The sequence below is a fragment of the Schistocerca cancellata genome, chromosome 1 (assembly GCF_023864275.1).
Source record: "Schistocerca cancellata isolate TAMUIC-IGC-003103 chromosome 1, iqSchCanc2.1, whole genome shotgun sequence".
In the NCBI taxonomy this organism is placed as follows: Eukaryota; Metazoa; Arthropoda; class Insecta; order Orthoptera; family Acrididae; genus Schistocerca; species Schistocerca cancellata.
The window spans coordinates 1,163,617,246-1,163,639,293 of record NC_064626.1 but is presented as its reverse complement, the minus strand read 5'-3'; the positions used below and the strand labels follow the sequence as shown (position 1 = coordinate 1,163,639,293).

General features: G+C 48.0%; 1 protein-coding gene across 1 annotated transcript in view; it reads right to left on the bottom strand.

The window, feature by feature from the left end:
• Positions 1-7,888: 7,888 nt before the first annotated feature.
• LOC126138414 (uncharacterized) overlaps positions 7,889-22,048 on the bottom strand; it is an 85,937-nt gene continuing 71,777 nt past the window's right edge. The window contains exon 2 of the mRNA XM_049915220.1: positions 7,889-10,799. Within this exon, the coding sequence (XP_049771177.1) occupies positions 7,889-10,799 (2,911 nt within the window). The remainder of the gene's footprint in view (positions 10,800-22,048) is intronic.

Here is a 22,048-nt window from a genome sequence, read left to right as displayed (position 1 = left end):
ACTTACAGGGAATCTTGATCCGTGGGAGACGGGGTTAAGGCGTGTGATGGGGGCCAGTGTGCCTTGGACGAATGCAGTCTGAGACAACACTGCCCAGGTCTAAGTCTTACGCGCAAACGACCATCACCTGCGTGCAGGCATAACTGCTTTTATCGCTGAAGACCACGGCACGCCATTCGATCTTCCAAGTAATCATCTGAAGGCACCAGTCGAGCCGTGCACGTTGATGCTGTGGCGTGAGAAGACGGGCTAGAGGTGTGCGTGCCCGTAGTCCCACAGCTAATAACCGGTTCGCAGCAGTTCGTGTTGACACGCCTGGAGTCAAAAGTGCTCTTATCTGCATGGATACTCGGCAAATTATATTTAAGTGCCTGGCAGAGGGTTCATCGAACCACCTTTACAATTGTCTATTATTCCAATCTCGTATAGCACGTGGAAACAATGAACACCTATATCTTTCCGTACGAGCTCTGATTTCTCTTATTTTATCGTGGTGATCGTTCCTCCCTATGTAGGTCGGTGTCAACAAAATATTTTCGCATTCGGAGGAGATACCTGGGGGTTGGAATTACGTGAGAAGTTTCCGTCGCAACGAAAAACGCCTATATTTTAATGACGTCCAGCCCAAATCCTGTATCATTTCAGTGACACTCTCCCATATTTTGCGACAATACAAAACGTGCAGCCTTTCGTTGAACATTTTCGATGTACTCGTTCAGTCCTATCTGGTAAGGATCCCACACCGCGCAGCAGTATTCTAAAAGAGAACGGACAACTGTAGTATAGGCAGTCTCCTTAGTAGGTCTGTTACATTTTCTAAGTGTCCTGCCAATAAAACGCAGTCTTCGGTTAACCTGTGCCGTGGTAGCTGTAAGATCTCCACAATGCGACGATCCTGGCGATCGTCGGTGCTTTGTGGATATCCAGTACCTCACCTATGGGTGTGAGAATGTTGAAGTGACCACTGATTGCACGACTGACGTAGTACGTTCCAATTGTGTGGCAATTCTCAGAGAGGACCATCCCGCCACTCGGAAGGCCACAGTTTCACCCCGTTTAAACTCGCTCAGTTGACTGTAGGAAGCACGAGTGCGTCTCCACGGCATGGTTGCCTGCTTGTTCCACACGTTCGCACCACACTGATCCTTCTGGCTGTGAGGACCGCGTATTAAAGGGTAGGTACATCTACTCTCTCCCACGTGGCATATACCGAGATTCGATCAAAATCGACGTATTTCCACGCGCACTAATTTTCTTCCGCCAATGTATTTTTGATGTTACTGATGTTGCTCAATCTCCATTGATTACTAAAAACAACTGATTATACTTTCTAAAATTTTGACAGGTGTCTTTCAGGGCAGTTTCGTATAGACACGCTAAATAAATATAACATCTGAAATTTGTATCTAGTGTTGTTCTCTTCAGTCCTGAGACTGGTTTTATGCAGCTCTCCATGCTACTCTATCCTGTGCAAGCTTCATCTCCTAGTACGTACTGCAACCTACATCCTTCTGAATCTGTTTAATGAATTCCTCTCTTGGTCTCCCTCTACAATTTTTACCCTCCACACTGCCCTCCAGTACTAAATTGGTGATCCTTCGATGCCTCAGAACATGTCCTACCAACCGGTCCCTTCTTCTTGTCTAGTTGTGACACAAACTCCTCTTCTCCCTAATTCTATTCAATACCTCCTCATTAGTTCCACCCACATAATCTTCAGCATTCTTCGGTAGCACCACATTTCGAAAGCTTCTATTCTCTTCTTGTCCATACTATTTATCGTCCATGTTTCACTACCATACATGGCTACACTCCATACAAATACTTTCAGAAACGACTTCCTGACCCTTAAATCTATACTCGCTGTTAACAAATTTATCTTCTTCAGAAACGCTTTCCTTGCCATTGACAGTAAACATTTTATATCCTCTCTGCTTCGAACATCATCAGTTATTTTGCTCCCCAAATAGCAAAACTCCTTTACTACTTTAAGTGTCTCATTTCCTAATGTAATTCCCTCAGCATCACCTGATTTAATTCGACTACATTCCATTATCCTAGTTTTGCTTTTGTTGATGTTCATCTTATATCCTCCCTTCAAGACACCATCCATTCCGTTCAACTGCTCTTCCAAGTCCTTTGCTGTCTCTGACACAATTACAATGTCATCGACGAACCTCAAAGTTTTTATTTCTTCTCCATGGATTTTAATATCTACTCCGAATTTTCCTTTTGTTTCCTTTACTGCTTGCTCAATATACAGATTGAATAACATCGGGGACAGGCTACAACCCTATCTCACTCCCTTCCCAACCACTGCTTCCCTTTCATATCCCTCGACTCTTATAACTGCCATCTGGTTTCTGTACAAATTGTAAATAGCCTTTCGCTCCCTGTATTTTACCCCTGCCACCTTTAGAATTTGAAAGAGAGTATTCCAGTCAACATTGTCAAAAGCTTTCTCTAAATCTACAAATGCTAGGAACGTAGGTTTGCCTTTCCTTAATCTTTCTTCTAAGATAAGTCGTAAGGTCAGTATTGCCTCACGTGTTCCAGTATTTCTATGGAATCCAAACTGATCTTCCCCGAGGTCGGCTTCTACCAGTTCTTCCATTCGTCTGTAAGGAATTCGCGTTAGTATTTTGCAGCTGTGACTTATTAAACTGATAGTTCGGCAATTTTCACATCCGTCAACACCTGCTTTCTTTGGGATTGGAAGTATTATATTCTTCTTGAAGTCTGAGGGTATTTCGCCTGTCTCATACACCTTGCTCATCAGATGGTAGAGTGTTGTCAGGACTGGCTCTCCCAAGGCTGTCAATAGTTCTAATGGAATGTTGTCTACTCCTGGGGCCTTGTTTCGACTCAGGTCTTTCAGTGCTCTGTCAGACTCTTCATTAAGTATCGTATCTCCCATTTCATCTTCATCTACATCCTCTTCCCTTTCTATAACATTGCCCCCAAGTACATCGCTCTTGTACAGTCCGTCTATATACTCCTTCCACCTTACTGCTTTCACTTCTTTGCTTAGAACTGGGTTTTCATCTGAGCTCTTGATATTCATACAAGTGGTTCTCTTTTCTCCAAAGGTATCTTTAATTTTCCTGTAGGCAATATCCATCTTACCCCTATTGAGATAAGCCTATACATCCTTACATTTGTCCTCTAGCCATCCCTGCTTAGCCATTTTGCACTTCCTGTCGATCTGATTTTTGAGACGTTTGTATTCCCTTTTGCCCACTTCATTTACTGCATTTTTATATTTTCTCCTTTTATCAATTAAATTCAATATCTCTTCTGTTACCCAAGGATTTCTACTAGCCCTCGTATTTTTACCTAGTTGAGCCTCTGCTGCCTTCAATACTTCATCCCTCAGAGCTACCCATTCTTCTTCTACTGTATTTCTTTCCCCCATTCTTGCCAATTGTTCCCCTATGCTCTCCCTTAAACTCTGTACAACCTCTGGTTCTTTCAGTTTATCCAGGTCCCATCTCCTTAAATTCCCACCTTTTTGCAGTTTCTTCAGTTTTAATCTACAGTTCATAACCAATAGATTGTGGTCAGTCCACATCTGCCCCTGGAAATGTCTTACAATTGAAAACCTGGTTGCTAAATCTGTCTTATCATTATATTATAATCTATCTGATACCTTCTAGTATCTCCAGGATTCTTCCATGTATACAACCTTCTTTTATGATTCTTGAACCAAGTGTTAGCTGTGATTAAGTTATGCTCTGTGCAAAATTCTACCACACGGCTTCCTCTTTCATTTCTTACCCCCAATCCATATTCACCTACTGTGTTTCCTTCTCTCCCTTTTCCTACTCTCTAATTCGTTACCGATGACTATTAAATTTTCGTCTCCCTTCACTATCTGAATAATTTATTTTATTTCATCATACATTTCATCAACTTCATCTGCAGAGCTAGTTGGTATATAAACTTGTACTACTGTAGTAGGCATGGGCTTCGTGTCTGTCTTGGACACAATAATGCGTTCACTATGCTGTTCGTAGTAGCTTACCCGCACTCCTATGTTTTGATTAATTATTAAACCTGCTCCTGCATTACCCCTATTTGATTTTGATTTATAACCCTGTATTTCTCCTAATAACAACGTCCTCCTGAGTAGTCCCCGCCTGGAGATCCGAATGGGGGACTATTTTACCTCCGTAATATTTTACCCAAGAGGACGCCATCATCATTTAACCACACAGTAAAGCTGCATGCCGTCGGGAAAAATTATGGCTGTAGTTTCCCTTGCTTTCAGCAGTTCGCAGTACCAGCACAGCAAGGCCGTTTTGGTTATTGTTACAAGGCCAGATCAGTCAATCATCCCCTGCTACTACTGAAAAAGTTGCTGCTTCTCTTCAGGAACCACACGTTTGTCTGGTCTCTCAACAGGTACCCCTCCGTGGTGGTTGTACCTACGGTATGGCAATCTGTATCGCTGAGGCACGCAAGCCTCCCCACCAACGGCAAGGTCCATGGTTCTAGTAGAGCATCTATATGCCTTGCGATATATCACAAGTGGCACAGTGAGTGTTTGCAGTACTGTTTGTCGGGAAACAATAGATGTGCAGTGCACTGGGTATCCCCGTACATCGCACCTCTAGTTGTTGGTGAACCAGTTGGAATTGATTTTAAGTCTTTCACCACTGCTGCCGCTCCCACTCACCCCCCCACTCACCCCACCACTCACCCCACCACTCACCCCACCACTCACCCCACCACTCACCCCCCCACTCACCCCACCACTCACCCCCCCACTCACCCCCCCACTCACCCCCCCACTCACCCCCCCCACTCACCCCCCCCCCACTCACCCCCCCACTCACCCCCCCCCCCCACTCACCCCCCCACTCACCCCCCCCACTCACCCCCCCACTCACCCCCCCACTCACCCCCCCACTCACCCCCCCACTCACCCCCCCACTCACCCCCCCACTCACCCCCCCACTCACCCCCCCACTCACCCCCCCACTCACCCCCCCACTCACCCCCCCACTCACCCCCCCACTCACCCCCCCACTCACCCCCCCACTCACCCCCCCACTCACCGCCCCACTCACCGCCCCACTCACCGCCCCACTCACCGCCCCACTCACCGCCCCACTCACCGCCCCACTCACCGCCCCACTCACCGCCCCACTCACCCCCCCACTCACCCCCCCACTCACCCCCCCACTCACCCCCCCACTCACCCCCCCACTCACCCCCCCACTCACCCCCCCACTCACCCCCCCACTCACCCCCCCACTCACCCCCCCACTCACCCACCCCCCCACTCACCCACCCCCCCACTCACCCACCCCCCCACTCACCCACCCCCCCACTCACCCACCCCCCCACTCACCCACCCCCCCACTCACCCACCCCCCCACTCACCCACCCCCCCCACTCACCCACCCCCCCCACTCACCCACCCCCCCCACTCACCCACCCCCCCCACTCACCCACCCCCCCCACTCACCCACCCCCCCCACTCACCCCCCCCCACTCACCCCCCCCCCCCACTCACCCCCCCCCCCACTCACCCCCCCCCCCCCCCCCACTCACCCCCCCCCCCCCCACTCACCCCCCCCCCCCCCACTCACCCCCCCCCCCCCACTCACCCCCCCCCCCACTCACCCCCCCCCCCACTCACCCCCCCGCCACTCACCCCCCCCCCCCCACTCACCCCCCCCCCCCCCCCACTCACCCCCCCCCACTCACCCCCCCCCCACTCACCCCCCCACTCACCCCCCCACTCACCCCCCCCCCCCCCCCACTCACCCCCCCCCCACTCACCCCCCCCCACTCACCCCCCCCCACTCACCCCCCCCCCCCCCCCTCACCGCCCCCCCCCCCCCACTAACCCCCCCACTCACACCCCCCCCCCCACTCACCCCCCCACTCACCCCCCCCCCCCACTCACCCCCCACCACTCACCCCCCCCCCACTCACCCCCCCACTCACCCCCCCCCCCCCCCCCCCCACTCACCCCCCACCACTCACCCCCCCCCCCCCCACTCACCCCCCCCCCCACCCCCCCACGTGGATGGTCCCTGGCTTAAAAGTTTGTAGGAGGCCTCCTCATTGGTAAATCTAAGCAAAGTGCTGAGTGGGAGAAGCCAAGATGACAATTTTTGCGAAGTGCCTGTGTGGAGAAAGCCACATTGCCTAACACATCGAACAGGATGGATGATAGGAGAGAAACACTGAATTGTTTAAGAGCTCCAAGCTCAGGTGTGTAAAGATTGGTTATGTTCCAAAACTTTAGCATGGTAAGGAGATCGTTGATTTGCTAACAACTATACGGTTGGCCAGTAATTAGCATATCTGTTACCAGTGATAGTATAGAATTGGTCGGGCTTGGAGAACAGGAAGCAAGCTTAGATACGGTCAGAGAACGGAGTGGGCCTGATAGCAGCTCTCGGTAGAGGACAGACTCCTGCACGCTCCTTGGGAGACAGGACATGACGCTTCATTGGGGATCTCGATATTGAAGACATCATTTAGGTTCGCAAAGGAGAGCAGTTGACTTTGAGACGTCAGCTGATGGGACGCTGTCTGCGGCTGGGCATGGCAGCCACTTCATTCCTGGAAAGATGCTGTTACGGCTATGCATATTTCAGAACCTAACACTTTTGCAATCATCTGCAGACTCGTGTCGAATCAACCAAAATATTTGGAGGGCACAGGCAATAACTGTGCAACCACTTGGGGGTTAACTTTCGTTAAATCATGCATAGGTTCCAGCTTTGTCACATCCATCCGAATTAACCTGTCTTTGTAACCTGTCTTTGCCAAGGTATTCACGTGTTAGACTTATGGTGACCCAGATTAACTGTTTTCTCGTTCTTTGCATTGCTTTTGATAGAACTGATCCAGTATCAGTTTATTCATGTGTGTCACAAGAGAATATTGTAATAAACAGCGCCAAATGTAGACCGCAGTTTCATTTCGTAGTTAGGTGGACACCCAGTTTAACTTGCTTGGGCTACAGCACCCACGTCTCATCTTCGCTAGGGCCACCCATGTCTCATTATCCAGTTGCGTGACACCTTTTCCATTAAATGCATGTGTCTATGGGCAAACATCTACTGGCGATGCCAACCGATGCAGATCATTGTGAATCTACAGGGGTGTGTCGAAGGCTGTGCTGTAACCTTGCAGTTGCTTAAAGATACGCAAAATATGTTAGTAAGTGGGAGTTACCTGGGTTTATTTCTTTGATTATCTTGATTCTGTAAAAGAAATGTTGTATATTCTGAGTTATAAAAGAGTACATTACTTTATCAATTATGCCCTAGAATAACTTGCAGTTTCAGGATATACATTGTGACTTCTTTTGGAGCTAAGCTATGTTTTTCGATGTTTGTACTTCATTTCTGATATAGGCTGTAACAGTAGCAACCCAGATATTTTCTGAATGGATGGTGTTTGCTGTATAATGTGCATCAAAGAAGCAGTGAACCGGAGTCTGTAAAATGAAAACCGCTGAAGGGAGCGTCGAGCCATTGTCTAAGAAAGATATGACCGCTACAAGAGCGCTGAGGCCCTAAAGTCGCTGCTAGAGGGACAGGGACACGCACCCATATGACGACAAAACTAGCTCCTGTGCACGCCGACTGTCCACTGCACTCAGTCGTGCTGAAAATAGAGAAATGGAAGCTTCAAAACAGCAAATAGGTGCAGTGCGTTTCCTGACTGCGGAAGGCAATTCCTCAAAGAATAACACAATTGTATGACAAGCACTTCATGTCCATTGCAATTCCGACACTCAAGTCCGCAGCTCGTGGTCGAGTGGCTAGTGTTGCTGCCTCTGGTGTCCCGGGTTCGACTCCCAGCTGGGTTGGGTATTTTCTCTGGCTGTTTGTGCTGTCAACATCATTTGTGACAGTGGCTAGATTGGCTCGGACTGTGTAAGGCTCGGACTGTGTAAGGCTCGGACTGTGTAAGGCTCGGACTGTGTAAGGCTCGGACTGTGTAAGGCTCGGACTGTGTAAGGCTCGGACTGTGTAAGGCTCGGACTGTGTAAGGCTCGGACTGTGTAAGGCTCGGACTGTGTAAGGCTCGGACTGTGTAAGGCTCGGACTGTGTAAGGCTCGGACTGTGTAAGGCTCGGACTGTGTAAGGCTCGGACTGTGTAAGGCTCGGACTGTGTAAGGCTCGGACTGTGTAAGGCTCGGACTGTGTAAGGCTCGGACTGTGTAAGGCTCGGACTGTGTAAGGCTCGGACTGTGTAAGGCTCGGACTGTGTAAGGCTCGGACTGTGTAAGGCTCGGACTGTGTAAGGCTCGGACTGTGTAAGGCTCGGACTGTGTAAGGCTCGGACTGTGTAAGGCTCGGACTGTGTAAGGCTCGGACTGTGTAAGGCTCGGACTGTGTAAGGCTCGGACTGTGTAAGGCTCGGACTGTGTAAGGCTCGGACTGTGTAAGGCTCGGACTGTGTAAGGCTCGGACTGTGTAAGGCTCGGACTGTGTAAGGCTCGGACTGTGTAAGGCTCGGACTGTGTAAGGCTCGGACTGTGTAAGGCTCGGACTGTGTAAGGCTCGGACTGTGTAAGGCTCGGACTGTGTAAGGCTCGGACTGTGTAAGGCTCGGACTGTGTAAGGCTCGGACTGTGTAAGGCTCGGACTGTGTAAGGCTCGGACTGTGTAAGGCTCGGACTGTGTAAGGCTCGGACTGTGTAAGGCTCGGACTGTGTAAGGCTCGGACTGTGTAAGGCTCGGACTGTGTAAGGCTCGGACTGTGTAAGGCTCGGACTGTGTAAGGCTCGGACTGTGTAAGGCTCGGACTGTGTAAGGCTCGGACTGTGTAAGGCTCGGACTGTGTAAGGCTCGGACTGTGTAAGGCTCGGACTGTGTAAGGCTCGGACTGTGTAAGGCTCGGACTGTGTAAGGCTCGGACTGTGTAAGGCTCGGACTGTGTAAGGCTCGGACTGTGTAAGGCTCGGACTGTGTAAGGCTCGGACTGTGTAAGGCTCGGACTGTGTAAGGCTCGGACTGTGTAAGGCTCGGACTGTGTAAGGCTCGGACTGTGTAAGGCTCGGACTGTGTAAGGCTCGGACTGTGTAAGGCTCGGACTGTGTAAGGCTCGGACTGTGTAAGGCTCGGACTGTGTAAGGCTCGGACTGTGTAAGGCTCGGACTGTGTAAGGCTCGGACTGTGTAAGGCTCGGACTGTGTAAGGCTCGGACTGTGTAAGGCTCGGACTGTGTAAGGCTCGGACTGTGTAAGGCTCGGACTGTGTAAGGCTCGGACTGTGTAAGGCTCGGACTGTGTAAGGCTCGGACTGTGTAAGGCTCGGACTGTGTAAGGCTCGGACTGTGTAAGGCTCGGACTGTGTAAGGCTCGGACTGTGTAAGGCTCGGACTGTGTAAGGCTCGGACTGTGTAAGGCTCGGACTGTGTAAGGCTCGGACTGTGTAAGGCTCGGACTGTGTAAGGCTCGGACTGTGTAAGGCTCGGACTGTGTAAGGCTCGGACTGTGTAAGGCTCGGACTGTGTAAGGCTCGGACTGTGTAAGGCTCGGACTGTGTAAGGCTCGGACTGTGTAAGGCTCGGACTGTGTAAGGCTCGGACTGTGTAAGGCTCGGACTGTGTAAGGCTCGGACTGTGTAAGGCTCGGACTGTGTAAGGCTCGGACTGTGTAAGGCTCGGACTGTGTAAGGCTCGGACTGTGTAAGGCTCGGACTGTGTAAGGCTCGGACTGTGTAAGGCTCGGACTGTGTAAGGCTCGGACTGTGTAAGGCTCGGACTGTGTAAGGCTCGGACTGTGTAAGGCTCGGACTGTGTAAGGCTCGGACTGTGTAAGGCTCGGACTGTGTAAGGCTCGGACTGTGTAAGGCTCGGACTGTGTAAGGCTCGGACTGTGTAAGGCTCGGACTGTGTAAGGCTCGGACTGTGTAAGGCTCGGACTGTGTAAGGCTCGGACTGTGTAAGGCTCGGACTGTGTAAGGCTCGGACTGTGTAAGGCTCGGACTGTGTAAGGCTCGGACTGTGTAAGGCTCGGACTGTGTAAGGCTCGGACTGTGTAAGGCTCGGACTGTGTAAGGCTCGGACTGTGTAAGGCTCGGACTGTGTAAGGCTCGGACTGTGTAAGGCTCGGACTGTGTAAGGCTCGGACTGTGTAAGGCTCGGACTGTGTAAGGCTCGGACTGTGTAAGGCTCGGACTGTGTAAGGCTCGGACTGTGTAAGGCTCGGACTGTGTAAGGCTCGGACTGTGTAAGGCTCGGACTGTGTAAGGCTCGGACTGTGTAAGGCTCGGACTGTGTAAGGCTCGGACTGTGTAAGGCTCGGACTGTGTAAGGCTCGGACTGTGTAAGGCTCGGACTGTGTAAGGCTCGGACTGTGTAAGGCTCGGACTGTGTAAGGCTCGGACTGTGTAAGGCTCGGACTGTGTAAGGCTCGGACTGTGTAAGGCTCGGACTGTGTAAGGCTCGGACTGTGTAAGGCTCGGACTGTGTAAGGCTCGGACTGTGTAAGGCTCGGACTGTGTAAGGCTCGGACTGTGTAAGGCTCGGACTGTGTAAGGCTCGGACTGTGTAAGGCTCGGACTGTGTAAGGCTCGGACTGTGTAAGGCTCGGACTGTGTAAGGCTCGGACTGTGTAAGGCTCGGACTGTGTAAGGCTCGGACTGTGTAAGGCTCGGACTGTGTAAGGCTCGGACTGTGTAAGGCTCGGACTGTGTAAGGCTCGGACTGTGTAAGGCTCGGACTGTGTAAGGCTCGGACTGTGTAAGGCTCGGACTGTGTAAGGCTCGGACTGTGTAAGGCTCGGACTGTGTAAGGCTCGGACTGTGTAAGGCTCGGACTGTGTGCCCCACAAACCGATCATCATCCGATGATAAATCCAGTCTCTGGGACAATGACGGCCACAGCTATTGCAACAGATATGCAGTGCTCTTCGTACACTGGCATTCTTTGATGATGAACATACATCCCCACACTTCTCCAACTGTCAGGAAACACACAACATCCCTTCGCTCTTCTCTTGAAACCTTTTCACTGTTTTGCACAGTCTATGGTCGACGCGTTCACGTGCTCGCTCTGGTGTTACGTGAATGTACCCTCATGTCTACCTAGCGCAGGATTTCCCAAACAGTGTTCCACGAGAAGTGAATAAGTGCATCACAAAAAACAGTTCATAAAATGGCGTTTCTTTTTCGAGAATTTATTTTTAATTTTTTATTCTGATTTGTGTTATTAGTTAAGATTTAAAATTGAAAAAATCGCTGAATAAAGAACTTCTTTTATAAAAATTTTATTGATCTCCAAAATAAACAATGTTCATCAAAGTAGCAGATTCTCAATGTTCCACGTTCCGTCAGAGGAAAAGTTTGGGAACTCCTAGTCTCTCTTTGATCTACAGGGTGTTCAACAATTCATGTTGCACAATTCTAGAAGTTGTGTAGGGGACTTAGTAGATAGTTTTACGTAGCAACCCATGTCCAGAAACGTCATCCGACGACGCTACGGAGCGTCAAAGTTGTAGGCGCCGGCGACTGTCAATGTGTGTGAACCGTGGTACTACTCAGTTATTTAGAAAATCAAAATTGCAATCTCACCATAGTTATTTAAAGAAAATAGGAAGCCCGGGATCCCTGGTGATGGACAAACTTGTGATTGTTTTACAATTTTAATTTGACTCAAAACAGACTTTACTATAAACTTCAATTCGGACATTTGCCCTCTTACTCATGCAATATACAGATTTTCACATTAATTGAATTACAGAAACACGAATAAGAATCATATTTTGCATCCGCAATCAAAAACATAGGTAGTAGGTACAGTGAATAATCAATCATAAACAATCGTTCTTGTTTAACCATATCTCAAAGGGCTAGTAACACTATACACTTCCAGCTCAGTTACACAGCCACATAATACCACAACTTCATTAAAAAACAGAGATCTTAAAGCTTAATAAAACTGAACTGCACACACAAAGGTCCACAGTGAAACATGCTTATACTAAAAATGCAAAGTGGGCCAACCAAGGTAGCAAAACTGGCACACAGGAAACGTAAGTTGCACATTCATTAAAGATACACAAATGATTAACATAAATGCTGAATAAGAATGGCTAGTAATAACCAGTAAAATAACTTACAGAAACGCTAATATTAACAAAGTGGCCTCACTTAACTTTAGAGAACAGCGTTAAGGCCCACAGCAGCATTTGGAAGCAATAACGCTACCGCCGGCAGGCAATACGAGCGTTCACTCCCCACGGCTTGTGCACAGGCGCACGGTATATATTTATATATATAGACCGAGCGGCTCCACAATGCGCGGTCCTGACAAGAATCCATAACCGCACCGACGCCAGGAAACGACATACTTAACAAATGACCTGCGGCACAAATAGATTGCAATGAAAACAAGGTCAAGTCAGAGGCACACTGGAATATATAATAAGCATGTCCCCAAATTCTCATGGAGCAATACTCTAACAGTATCCGTCTCCCAGTAAATTAGCAGGAAACATAGAGATCACTTGCAGTTTCTTAAGGCACTTTCAACATTAGATAAACATACCAAATCCTGCCGTGACAAATGATTAAACCATTAACTCTACAGCTGCCGGGAGCGTACACAACGGCAACCAGTCCCCAAGCGGTCAATATGTCCTATGTCCTAAAACAAGTTAAAACTTTTTTGAGCAGTTCTCGGGTATCAGACCGGGTAGCGTCGTAATTTCTCCACAATATTTCGGCAGACGTACACGCTGCCATCTTCAGGTGGTTCCTGACGAATGCTGTGCTGTTCCTCTCGGCGCCTATATACACTAGCCATTACCCCCTCCACCGTTCCTCCCCGGTGTCTTTGGTGCGGCGGGCGCGGCGGGCGCGGCGGCTACTGGAGGTAGTGGGGGAAGCGGCGCCTGGGTCTGAACTGGGGTCTGTAGTCTCCCTGCTGCCGCCATCGGGGGCGGTACTCGATCTCTGGGACAGCATCTTTTTCAGGCTGAGTGCAGGGTTCCAAGCCTAACTAAGTTGAAGGCCGCTGTCTTTATCAATTAGATCGTCCTGTAGTCGGATTTCGATGGCCTCTTTAGTAACGCAGTCCCAGAAGTAGGAAGATTGACAGAGGAATTTTGTTTTTTCATAGTCCATAGTATGGCCAGCCAGTGGTCAGCCACGGTTGATTTAGTGGCCTGGTGTAATTCGGTATGGCGCTTGCACCTCTCTTCTACAGTGCGGACTGTCTCCCCAATGTAGGATTTTCCGCACTGACAGAGAATTTGATAAACGCCTGGTTTTCGAAGGCCTAGGTCATCTTTCACTGAACCCAGTAGGGTCAAGGTTTTTGCAGGGGGTCTGAATACACATTTCACATCGTGTTTCCCCAGGATTCTACCGATTTTTCTTGAGATGTTTCCAACAAACGGACTGCACGCCAATGACTTGTGTTCTTCTGTCTCTTCTTCTAGTTCTTTTGGCGCAGTCTGTCTGAGTGCGTGTCTTATTTGCTTCTGGTTTTACCCATTTTTCCGAAATGTTGTCTCGAGGTGCAAGTTAAAACTTGTATGAAAACCACTTAAAACACACACACTCCACAATTGATGAGAAACGAAATGAGACACATCCGCCTCCTTAAAATGGCCTCTGTGGAACCAAGTTCAGAACCATCTCCGGCAGCTACCCACGCCACAATAAGTTCCAACAATCTTCTTAGTTAAACACAGAATAACTTGGAGCTTGCAAATTACGAGCTGGGAAGCTGTTCAGCGTGAGACGACGAACCCACCACAATTTTGCACGTCAAGGCGCCCAATGATAGGCACCGTACATCCGACGCGACAGAAGACAAGTACGGCGAGCACGGCGAGGCCCGTGCACCACGGTTGGGAACGCCGGCTTGTTCTCAACACAAGTTGGCTCGATGAACGCCGACCGGAGACTCTACGTCACGCTGACACCAGCTACTGCCAAGCACGGAGCACCGACTCGCTGCCCTATTGCTGTTTATTCTTAGTTTTGCTGTCTCTGTTAAAAAATATCGACAAAACGAATATCTGAGTAGACTAATTTGGGAGTGTTCTAACGAATGGGCACTTAAAATTTAGATTTTAAAATAATTTTGTTTCTTAATGGAAACAAAGCGACGCTTTGTTGACACTGGTCGTGGAGTAAAAGACGTGACGAGCAATAAATGTTTGGGTTGACTCCAGTTATACGTCGCAAAAACGAAATTGCAATTTTTCGTTTTTTACTTTAATAAAAAATCAGTTCCTCCCTTTCACTCTATAGATCTTTTATTCTGCTGTAAAATTATGATTTCGGCCTTCCACCATTTTCAAGTACCACAATATTGGGTATGATCAGATTTTTATAAACGAAGTCATCGTTGAAACATGTGAAACTTCGTTATGTAATGTAACCGTCATCATGTGTTGCACATACACAGGCCATTTAGGCCCACTGCACAAGACAGAAACATACAAATACAACACATACAAAGAAATAATGAAATTATTAACACACAAAGTCCACGAATCATATATGAATAAAAGTATGTCACAGCACAAAAACAAGAACGTACTTACAAAGTGCCTTGCAGAAACAAAATGTGTAGCATATAAATGGAATATGGAATACCTGTGCCATACAACAGGCACCACAATAGCAAATATCTGCCGAAACACTAAGAAAATGCTCCCGGTGTGTGTGTGTGTGTGTGTGTGTGTGTGTGTGTGTGTGTGTGTGTGTGTGTGTGTCTTCAATAGTGGCAACTATTGAAGACTACAATCGATACAGAAGAGATACATGTTTGCACTTGTTACTGTCCTTGTTTAGAACCCGTTGCCAGCGATGTGGACTTAAGTATTATTACTGTTCGTTTTTGGAGCATTACCTGCGACCAGGTTTGCGAAAGAAGCGGCGACACTTTCTCCGCAACCCACCCGTCATTTTGCACGACAATGCGGGGGCGCAAGCTTTAGCTGCTCTGTTAGGTCGACGGGACTGGGAAGTACTGGACCATTCACCATAGTCTGCGCACTTAAGTCCTTGTGACTTTGATTTGATTCCGAAGATGAAGGAGCCACTTCGTGGCATTCGCTTCAGAACTGTTTCAGAGATTAGACAGGCAGTAGGCCGCTCCATTCCCACCATCAACAGAACAGGCTCTGCTAACGGTATACTACACCTTCCACATCGCTGGCAACGGGTTCTACAAAACGCTGGTGACTACTTTGAAGGACATTGAGGTGCAAACATGTATCTCTTTGTATCGGTTGTGAATAAATAGTTGCCACTATTTAAGTTCCAACCCTCGTATTTAAATACTCGTATAAACACAAGGCTTATTATCGGTAATGACTGTAAACCAGAAAGACTGATACAGTAAAACACACTACTAGCCATTAAAATTACTACACCACGAAGATGACGTGCTACAAACGCGAAATTTAACCGACAGGAAGAAGATGCTGTGATATGCAAATGATTAGCTTTTCAGAGCATTCACACAAGGTTGGCGCCGGTGGCGACACCTACAATGTACTGACATGAGGAAAGTTTCAAACCGATTTCTCATACACAAACAGCAGTTGACCGGTGTTGCCTGGTGAAACGTTGTTGTGATGCCTCGTGTCAGGAGGAGAAACGCGTACCATCACGTTTCCGACTTTGATAAATGTCGGATTGTAGCTTATCGTGATTGCGGTTTATCGTATCGAGACACTGCTGCTCGCGGTGGTCGAGATCCAACGACTGTTAGCAGAATATGGAATCGGTGGGTTCTGGAGGGTAATACGGAACGCAGTGTTGGATCCCAACGGCTTCGTATCACTAACAGTCGAGATGACCGGCATCTTATTCGCATGGTTGTAAAGGATCGTGCAGCCACGTCTCGATCCCTGAGTCATCAGATGGGGACGTTTGCAAAACAACCATCTGCACGAACAGTTCGACGACGTTTGCAGCAGGATGGACTATCAGCTCGGAGACCATAGCTGCGCTTACCCTTGACGCTGCATCACAGACAGGAGGGCCTGCGATGGTGTACTCAACCACGAACCTGGATGTACGAATCGCAAAACGTCATTTTTTCGGATGAATCCAGGTTCTGTTTACAGCATCATGATGGTCGCATCCGTATTTAGCGACATCGCGGTGAACGCCCATTGGAAGCGTGTATTCGTCATCGCCGTACTGGCGTATCACCCGGCGTGGTGGTATGGGGTGCCATTGGTTACACGTCTCGGTCACCTCTTGTTCACATTGACTGCACTTTGAACAGTGGACGTCACATTTCAGATGTATTACGACCCGTGGCTCTACCCTTCATTCGATCCCTGCGAAACCTTACATTTCAGCAGGATAATGCACGACCGCATGTTGCAGGTCCTGTACGGGCCTTTCTGCATACAGAAAATGTTCGACTGCTGCCCTGGCCAGCACATTCTCCAGATCTCTTACCAATTGAAAACGTCTGGTCAATGGTGGCCGAGCAACTGGCTCGTCACACTACGCCAGTCACTTCCCTTGAGGAACTGTGGTATCGTGTTGAAGCTGCATGGGCAGCTGTACCTATACACACCATCCAAGCTCTGTTTGACTCAATGCCCAGGCGTATCAAGGCCGTTATTACGGCCAGAGGTGGTTGTTCTGAGTACTGATTTCTCAGGATCTATGCACTCAAATTGCGTGAAAATGTAATCACTTGTCAGCTCTAGTATATTTGTCCAATGAATACCCGTTTATCATCTGCATTTCTTCTTGGTGTAGCAAGTTTAATGGCCAGTAGTGTAAATTATTAAGGTTGAGAGAGTATTAATAAACCTACAGAGAAAAGGTATTAAGAGAGAAACTTAATGGAGGCGTTATTTAGAGTAACTGGTGGCTGATAAACCACAAGAAAATAAAGTATAATTCTAGTTAATATGAAATAGAACAAGTGTATTAAATTGTAATGTATTCTTCTTTCTCTTGGCAGTTACAAATGTACTGTTGGTGGCAGGAGCGTTCGGGGTTATGAAATGGGCGGATGCACTGGGAATACGTCAGAGCTCCTCCGCTATAGCCCAGTTGGCACGGAATCGTATGAGATAGAAACTAATCCGATACAATCGGCGGCAAGGGCGAAGTCTTTAGTGGCAGTGTGGAATGCATAGTGACGTAACTTGAGCCAGTGCTATGCATCTGTGTTGAATTGTGCGTTAATCTGCAAGAACTATACCTGGAAGACGTATGCTGTTCATGTTGCAGCTGTAAAATTACATCGTCGGTAATGTTAAGACTTGCCGAAGCTTGGCCAATAGCATGTAAAGTCCACACAGCCAAATGCGACTGAAGAAGAGCCTATTAACGTCAGGAAAATACTTCGCTCAAATTACATTTTTATCGAAATGGGGATTTTAATGCTGTTTTATATAAAAATTTCTGTTTATGCATGTCACACTACTGAGGAAAAATGCGTCCAGTATCTGTAGCCAAACTGTGAGAAATAAATGTTTTTAACACAGTGCGTTTTGCAAGTTTTTTTTTCTCTCTCGTCTTCCTGTGGGGTTCCCACAGCTGTCACCGCACCCCATGTAGCCACGTAGGTCGCCATTGATTTGTGTCCCCCCTCTTCATTCCTCGTCCTTGATCCCATCTACCCAAGTAACCTTCGGTATTTCTCTTCTTACTTTCCTGAGTATAGTGCAGGATGGTGTAATTAAATGTTCACTATTTGAGCCAGTGTAGACGGAAAAGTTATTCATCGTATTGGAACCCAGCTTAGTAGGAATGATGTTCGAGCTGTGCGCTGCAGGATTTGCGTTCTTAGTAGTGTTAGTGTCATGACTTGCTGTTAAGTGCGGGTACTGATACGGCGACGTAGGAGGGACTTGGACTCAAAGGATCAAGAACATGCAGCGTGAACTGCACACGATTTCGCCAATATGTGATCCCCGCTCAATGGAGAGATGTGCATTGGATCCGGCTGTTTTGATGTCCGATGGAGCCTCCACCTCTCACAACTCGTGAGGTCACTCGATTTTTCTATAACTGAAGAAAACCGAAACACTGGTCGAGCGTTCAAAATTGCATGGCCACCAAGGTCACCAGTTGGGAATCCATGTGACTTTTGGCTGTGAGGTTACCTCAAGGACAGCGTTTATTAGCGGGACACTAACACGATGGATGTTCCCAGAATGAGAGTTTCACTCTGCAGCAGAGTGTGCGCTGATATGAAACTTCCTGGCAGATTAAAACTGTGTGCCGGACCGAGACTCAAACTCGGAACCTTTGCCTTTCGCGGGCAAGTGCTCTAGGTCCCGAGTTCGAGTCTCGGTCCGGCACACAGTTTTAATCTGCCAGGAAGTTTCACGATGGATGTTAATGATGAGTTTAGTGTGGGAGGTGGGCAATCTACTACTGAGACGTTTCTGGGAGCAGCAGAGCAGTCTCTAGTTCGGTTCCAGGCTGTCGCGTGTGCAGACGGTCGTCGTATTGAGCAACATTTGCAACCTGGAACGCAAACATAGTACGCAACTGACAAACGTGACCCTCTCACGTGAGAATTAAAATTTTTCTTCCAGGAATTGATTCGTTACTTCTCTTCCGCACGTAATTACAAATGTTTTCAGTTTCTTTCCTATGATCACGCGATTTTCACGGGGCCCCTCTCAAGAAGCGCCATTATGAATTACGATACAAAGGAATTACAGAAATTGCCTGCAAGCAGGCCTCCCGTCAGATTCCCAACTTTTCCGCATTACTCGCGGCATTTTGCCGATACCCTTGTCAGAGTATCTGCCTTGTAAGCAGGAGACCCAAGTTCGAATCCAAGTCCAGCACAAATTTCCGACTGGCCCCATTGATTTCAATCAATGCCTGCTTTCAGCCATTGTCTTTATACTGTTCAGTGTGACAGAGAACCTGGCCGCTGGCCGGCTGTCTGAGAGATTACGTAAGAGTCGTTCACTTAAAGCAGCCAATGTAACGAGCCGTGCCTCGGAAGTCTAGTTCTGGCTATATGCACGAGTTTGCAACTTTGTAGAAAATGGAAATGTCTGGAGGAAGTGTCGTCTCCCTCTCAAGCTGTTACAGTGCAGTGTCGGCTTGTGGTGGAATGTAACCACAAATTCGCGACTTCGTCCACACGCACCCTTTTTTTTTAACCTGCGTTTCGGCTGTCTGTTATCTGTGGCACCTCAAAGATAATTCGCTTTACTTACTAAGCTATCAGCAATAGCAAAACCTTCCGGAAACTGTTCTGCAGAACAGCTCGTGGCTGCGTCGAGATCACAACAGTATACGCTCGAGTGCACATTAACCCTACCGCGGGCACTGGCTGAAGGTCACGGACTCTGACGCCACCCACCGCCAAGATCATGCGCCGTGTGACTGGGTGACAGAGGCGCGGCACGGTAACTAGAGTGAATAAATCGCCTGTCATTTTCTTCTTTGAGGTTGTAGTATACACACACATCAATAAAGTTTTGCATCACGTCGGTTACGAGCGTTTCAGAACCTGTACAGAAAATTTGAAGAGAGATCAACATAAACATCATTTCTGCACTTTTTTATTGCTCATGAAAACCACACATTGCATGTTGTACCATCATACAGCGAGTCCTTCAGAGGTGGTGGTCCAGACTGCTGTACACACCGTTACCTCTAGTACCAAAAGCACGTCCTCTTGCATTGATGCATGCTTGTATTCGTCGTAGCATACTATCCACAATGGAACGTTTTTACTTAACAGCTGCGTTGTTTAACCTTTAAATCTAAAGGGAGTGGAAGGGCTGATCCAATGAAGTGAACATTTCCATTCCAATGTGTTTATTAAGTACCTAAAACAATATCACATAAAAACTGATAGACGCCACTCAGGCAAGATTATTTACGAAACACCCATTACATAAAATTATAAGGAAGTTAATAAATCATTACCCAACGATCTCCCATAAACATTCAGAAACGCCACTCAGGCAAAATAGTCAAGAAACTCTCTCATTGCACAAAATCATTAATAAACTAATAAACCATTAGCAACGATCTCATATAAAAATTGACAGAAGCCAATAAGGCTGAATCTGACCATAACTTTAACAACTCTATGTGATTCTTGAGTTTCTCCCGGCGTAAATATCCACGGGTGTACTGCCGGTCTACAGTGTCCAACGGGCACAATATTTCGGCGATCATACATGTCGCCATCATCAGGTGAACTGACCGACTGAGCTCCTGTGAACGTGCCGGAGCGCGCCGCGGGCGAAGGGTATTTAAATCGGCCGCCGCCGCGACCGAACCCAGTTCCCTCTGAGCATTCATAGCGTACGGATTTCCGTGCCGGCACGTTCACAGGAGCTCAGTCAGTCAGTTCACCTGATGATGGCGATATGTATGATCACCGAAATATTGTTCCCGTTGGACACTGTAGACCGGCAGTACACCCGTGGATATTGTGAAAACAACTCTAGTTAAGACACGTTATTTAAGACCCTTTCAATTCCAATACTTTAACATCACATGTAAAATAACAGTGGACATACAGCCTCAGTTTTAACACGGATAATTAGAACATATTCATTGAAACGTAACCTGCGCAGTCTTGCAAATTATTAGACTAGAGAACCTTCCAGAGCGAATCACGAAATTATTCAAATGCCCATGGGCTTTTAGGGCACAGAAAGTTGAAACTTCGTACAATCGTAAATGTGTAACAACGCAAGCTTGTAAGGCCGAAGTTTAACCACGAACGGTGGAACCGACTGAGGGAAGTGATACTTAACTTCTAACCAAGACGTGGCTCCGTTTGCAACCCCACATCGAGTAGGACACCGAAATATGAACCCAGAAAACGCTACCGAAGATGAACACACGAGCGCAGGCGAAGTCCACCGCCCGTAAGCCAAACTTACAATCTAAAGGGAAGCTCTGCGCTTCGGTTGCCCGCTGCCTCAGATCACTGAAACACAGACCACACCCGACTACAGGAGGCCCAAAAACTTTTCTTAACTTCAATATTCAAGATTGACCAGTAAATTAACACTATAAAATCAAGGCTAAACAACAACTAACTTCACTCGCAAGTCCTTTAAATGAAACCGTACTTGATAAACAAACGCTAAGAGTGGGAAATGAACTGGCTCACGAGAACCGACACTCACTAGAGCTTAGACACACATTTTGGCCACCTTAAGTGGTCTGCGAAGCTCATCACGGTAACCTTTAGAAATAAAAACTCAGATTGCTCGCAGAGGAGATATTGACATGGATTAACCGATATCGTAAGCAAATTGAACACTTGCTAAGAATAGATAATGAACATTCTGCAAATACATCAATATTATGCGGAAGCAGAGCACACGCTTAGTAAGAGGCATCAAATGAAATCGCACGCGCACACGCACGCACGCGCACCACACATCCGGCAACGTCTTACTGTACCAAGAGCGATCACACTCACAGTTAACGAAGCGCTCTTAGTAATTAGAATACTTAATTGTGTGTCTTGATGCTGGGGCGATTTTGCGAAGATGTCAGACTATCACTTCGCAAGACTTTAACAGCGTGTCCCTCCAAGGAAGTGGGCATATCCACAGCTCACGAGGTTGCCGGAGAGTGCACACCTCCGGCAGATCTCTGAGTGGCGTCCATAAACAGCCCTTTTCAATCTACCCCAGGGATGTTCGATAGGGCTCATGTCAGGAGAACATGCTGGCCACCCTAGTCGAGCGACGTCGTTGTCCTGAAGGAAGTCATTCACAAGATGTGTACGATGGAGGTGCGAATTGTCGTCCATGAAGACGAATGCCTCGCCAATATGCTGCCGCTGTGGTTGCGCTATCGGTCTGAGGATGGCATTCACGTGTCGTACAGCTGTTACGGCGCCTTCCATGACCACCATCGGCGTACGTCGCTCCCACATAATACCACCCCAAAACAGCAGCGAACCTCCACCTTGCTGCACTCGCTGGACAGTGTGTCTAAGGCGCTCAGCCTGACCGGGTTGCTTTCAAACACGTGTCCGACTATTGTCTGGTTGAAGCCATATGCGACACTCATCGGTGACGAGAACGTGTTGCCAATCCTGAGCGGTCCATTCGGCATGTTGTTG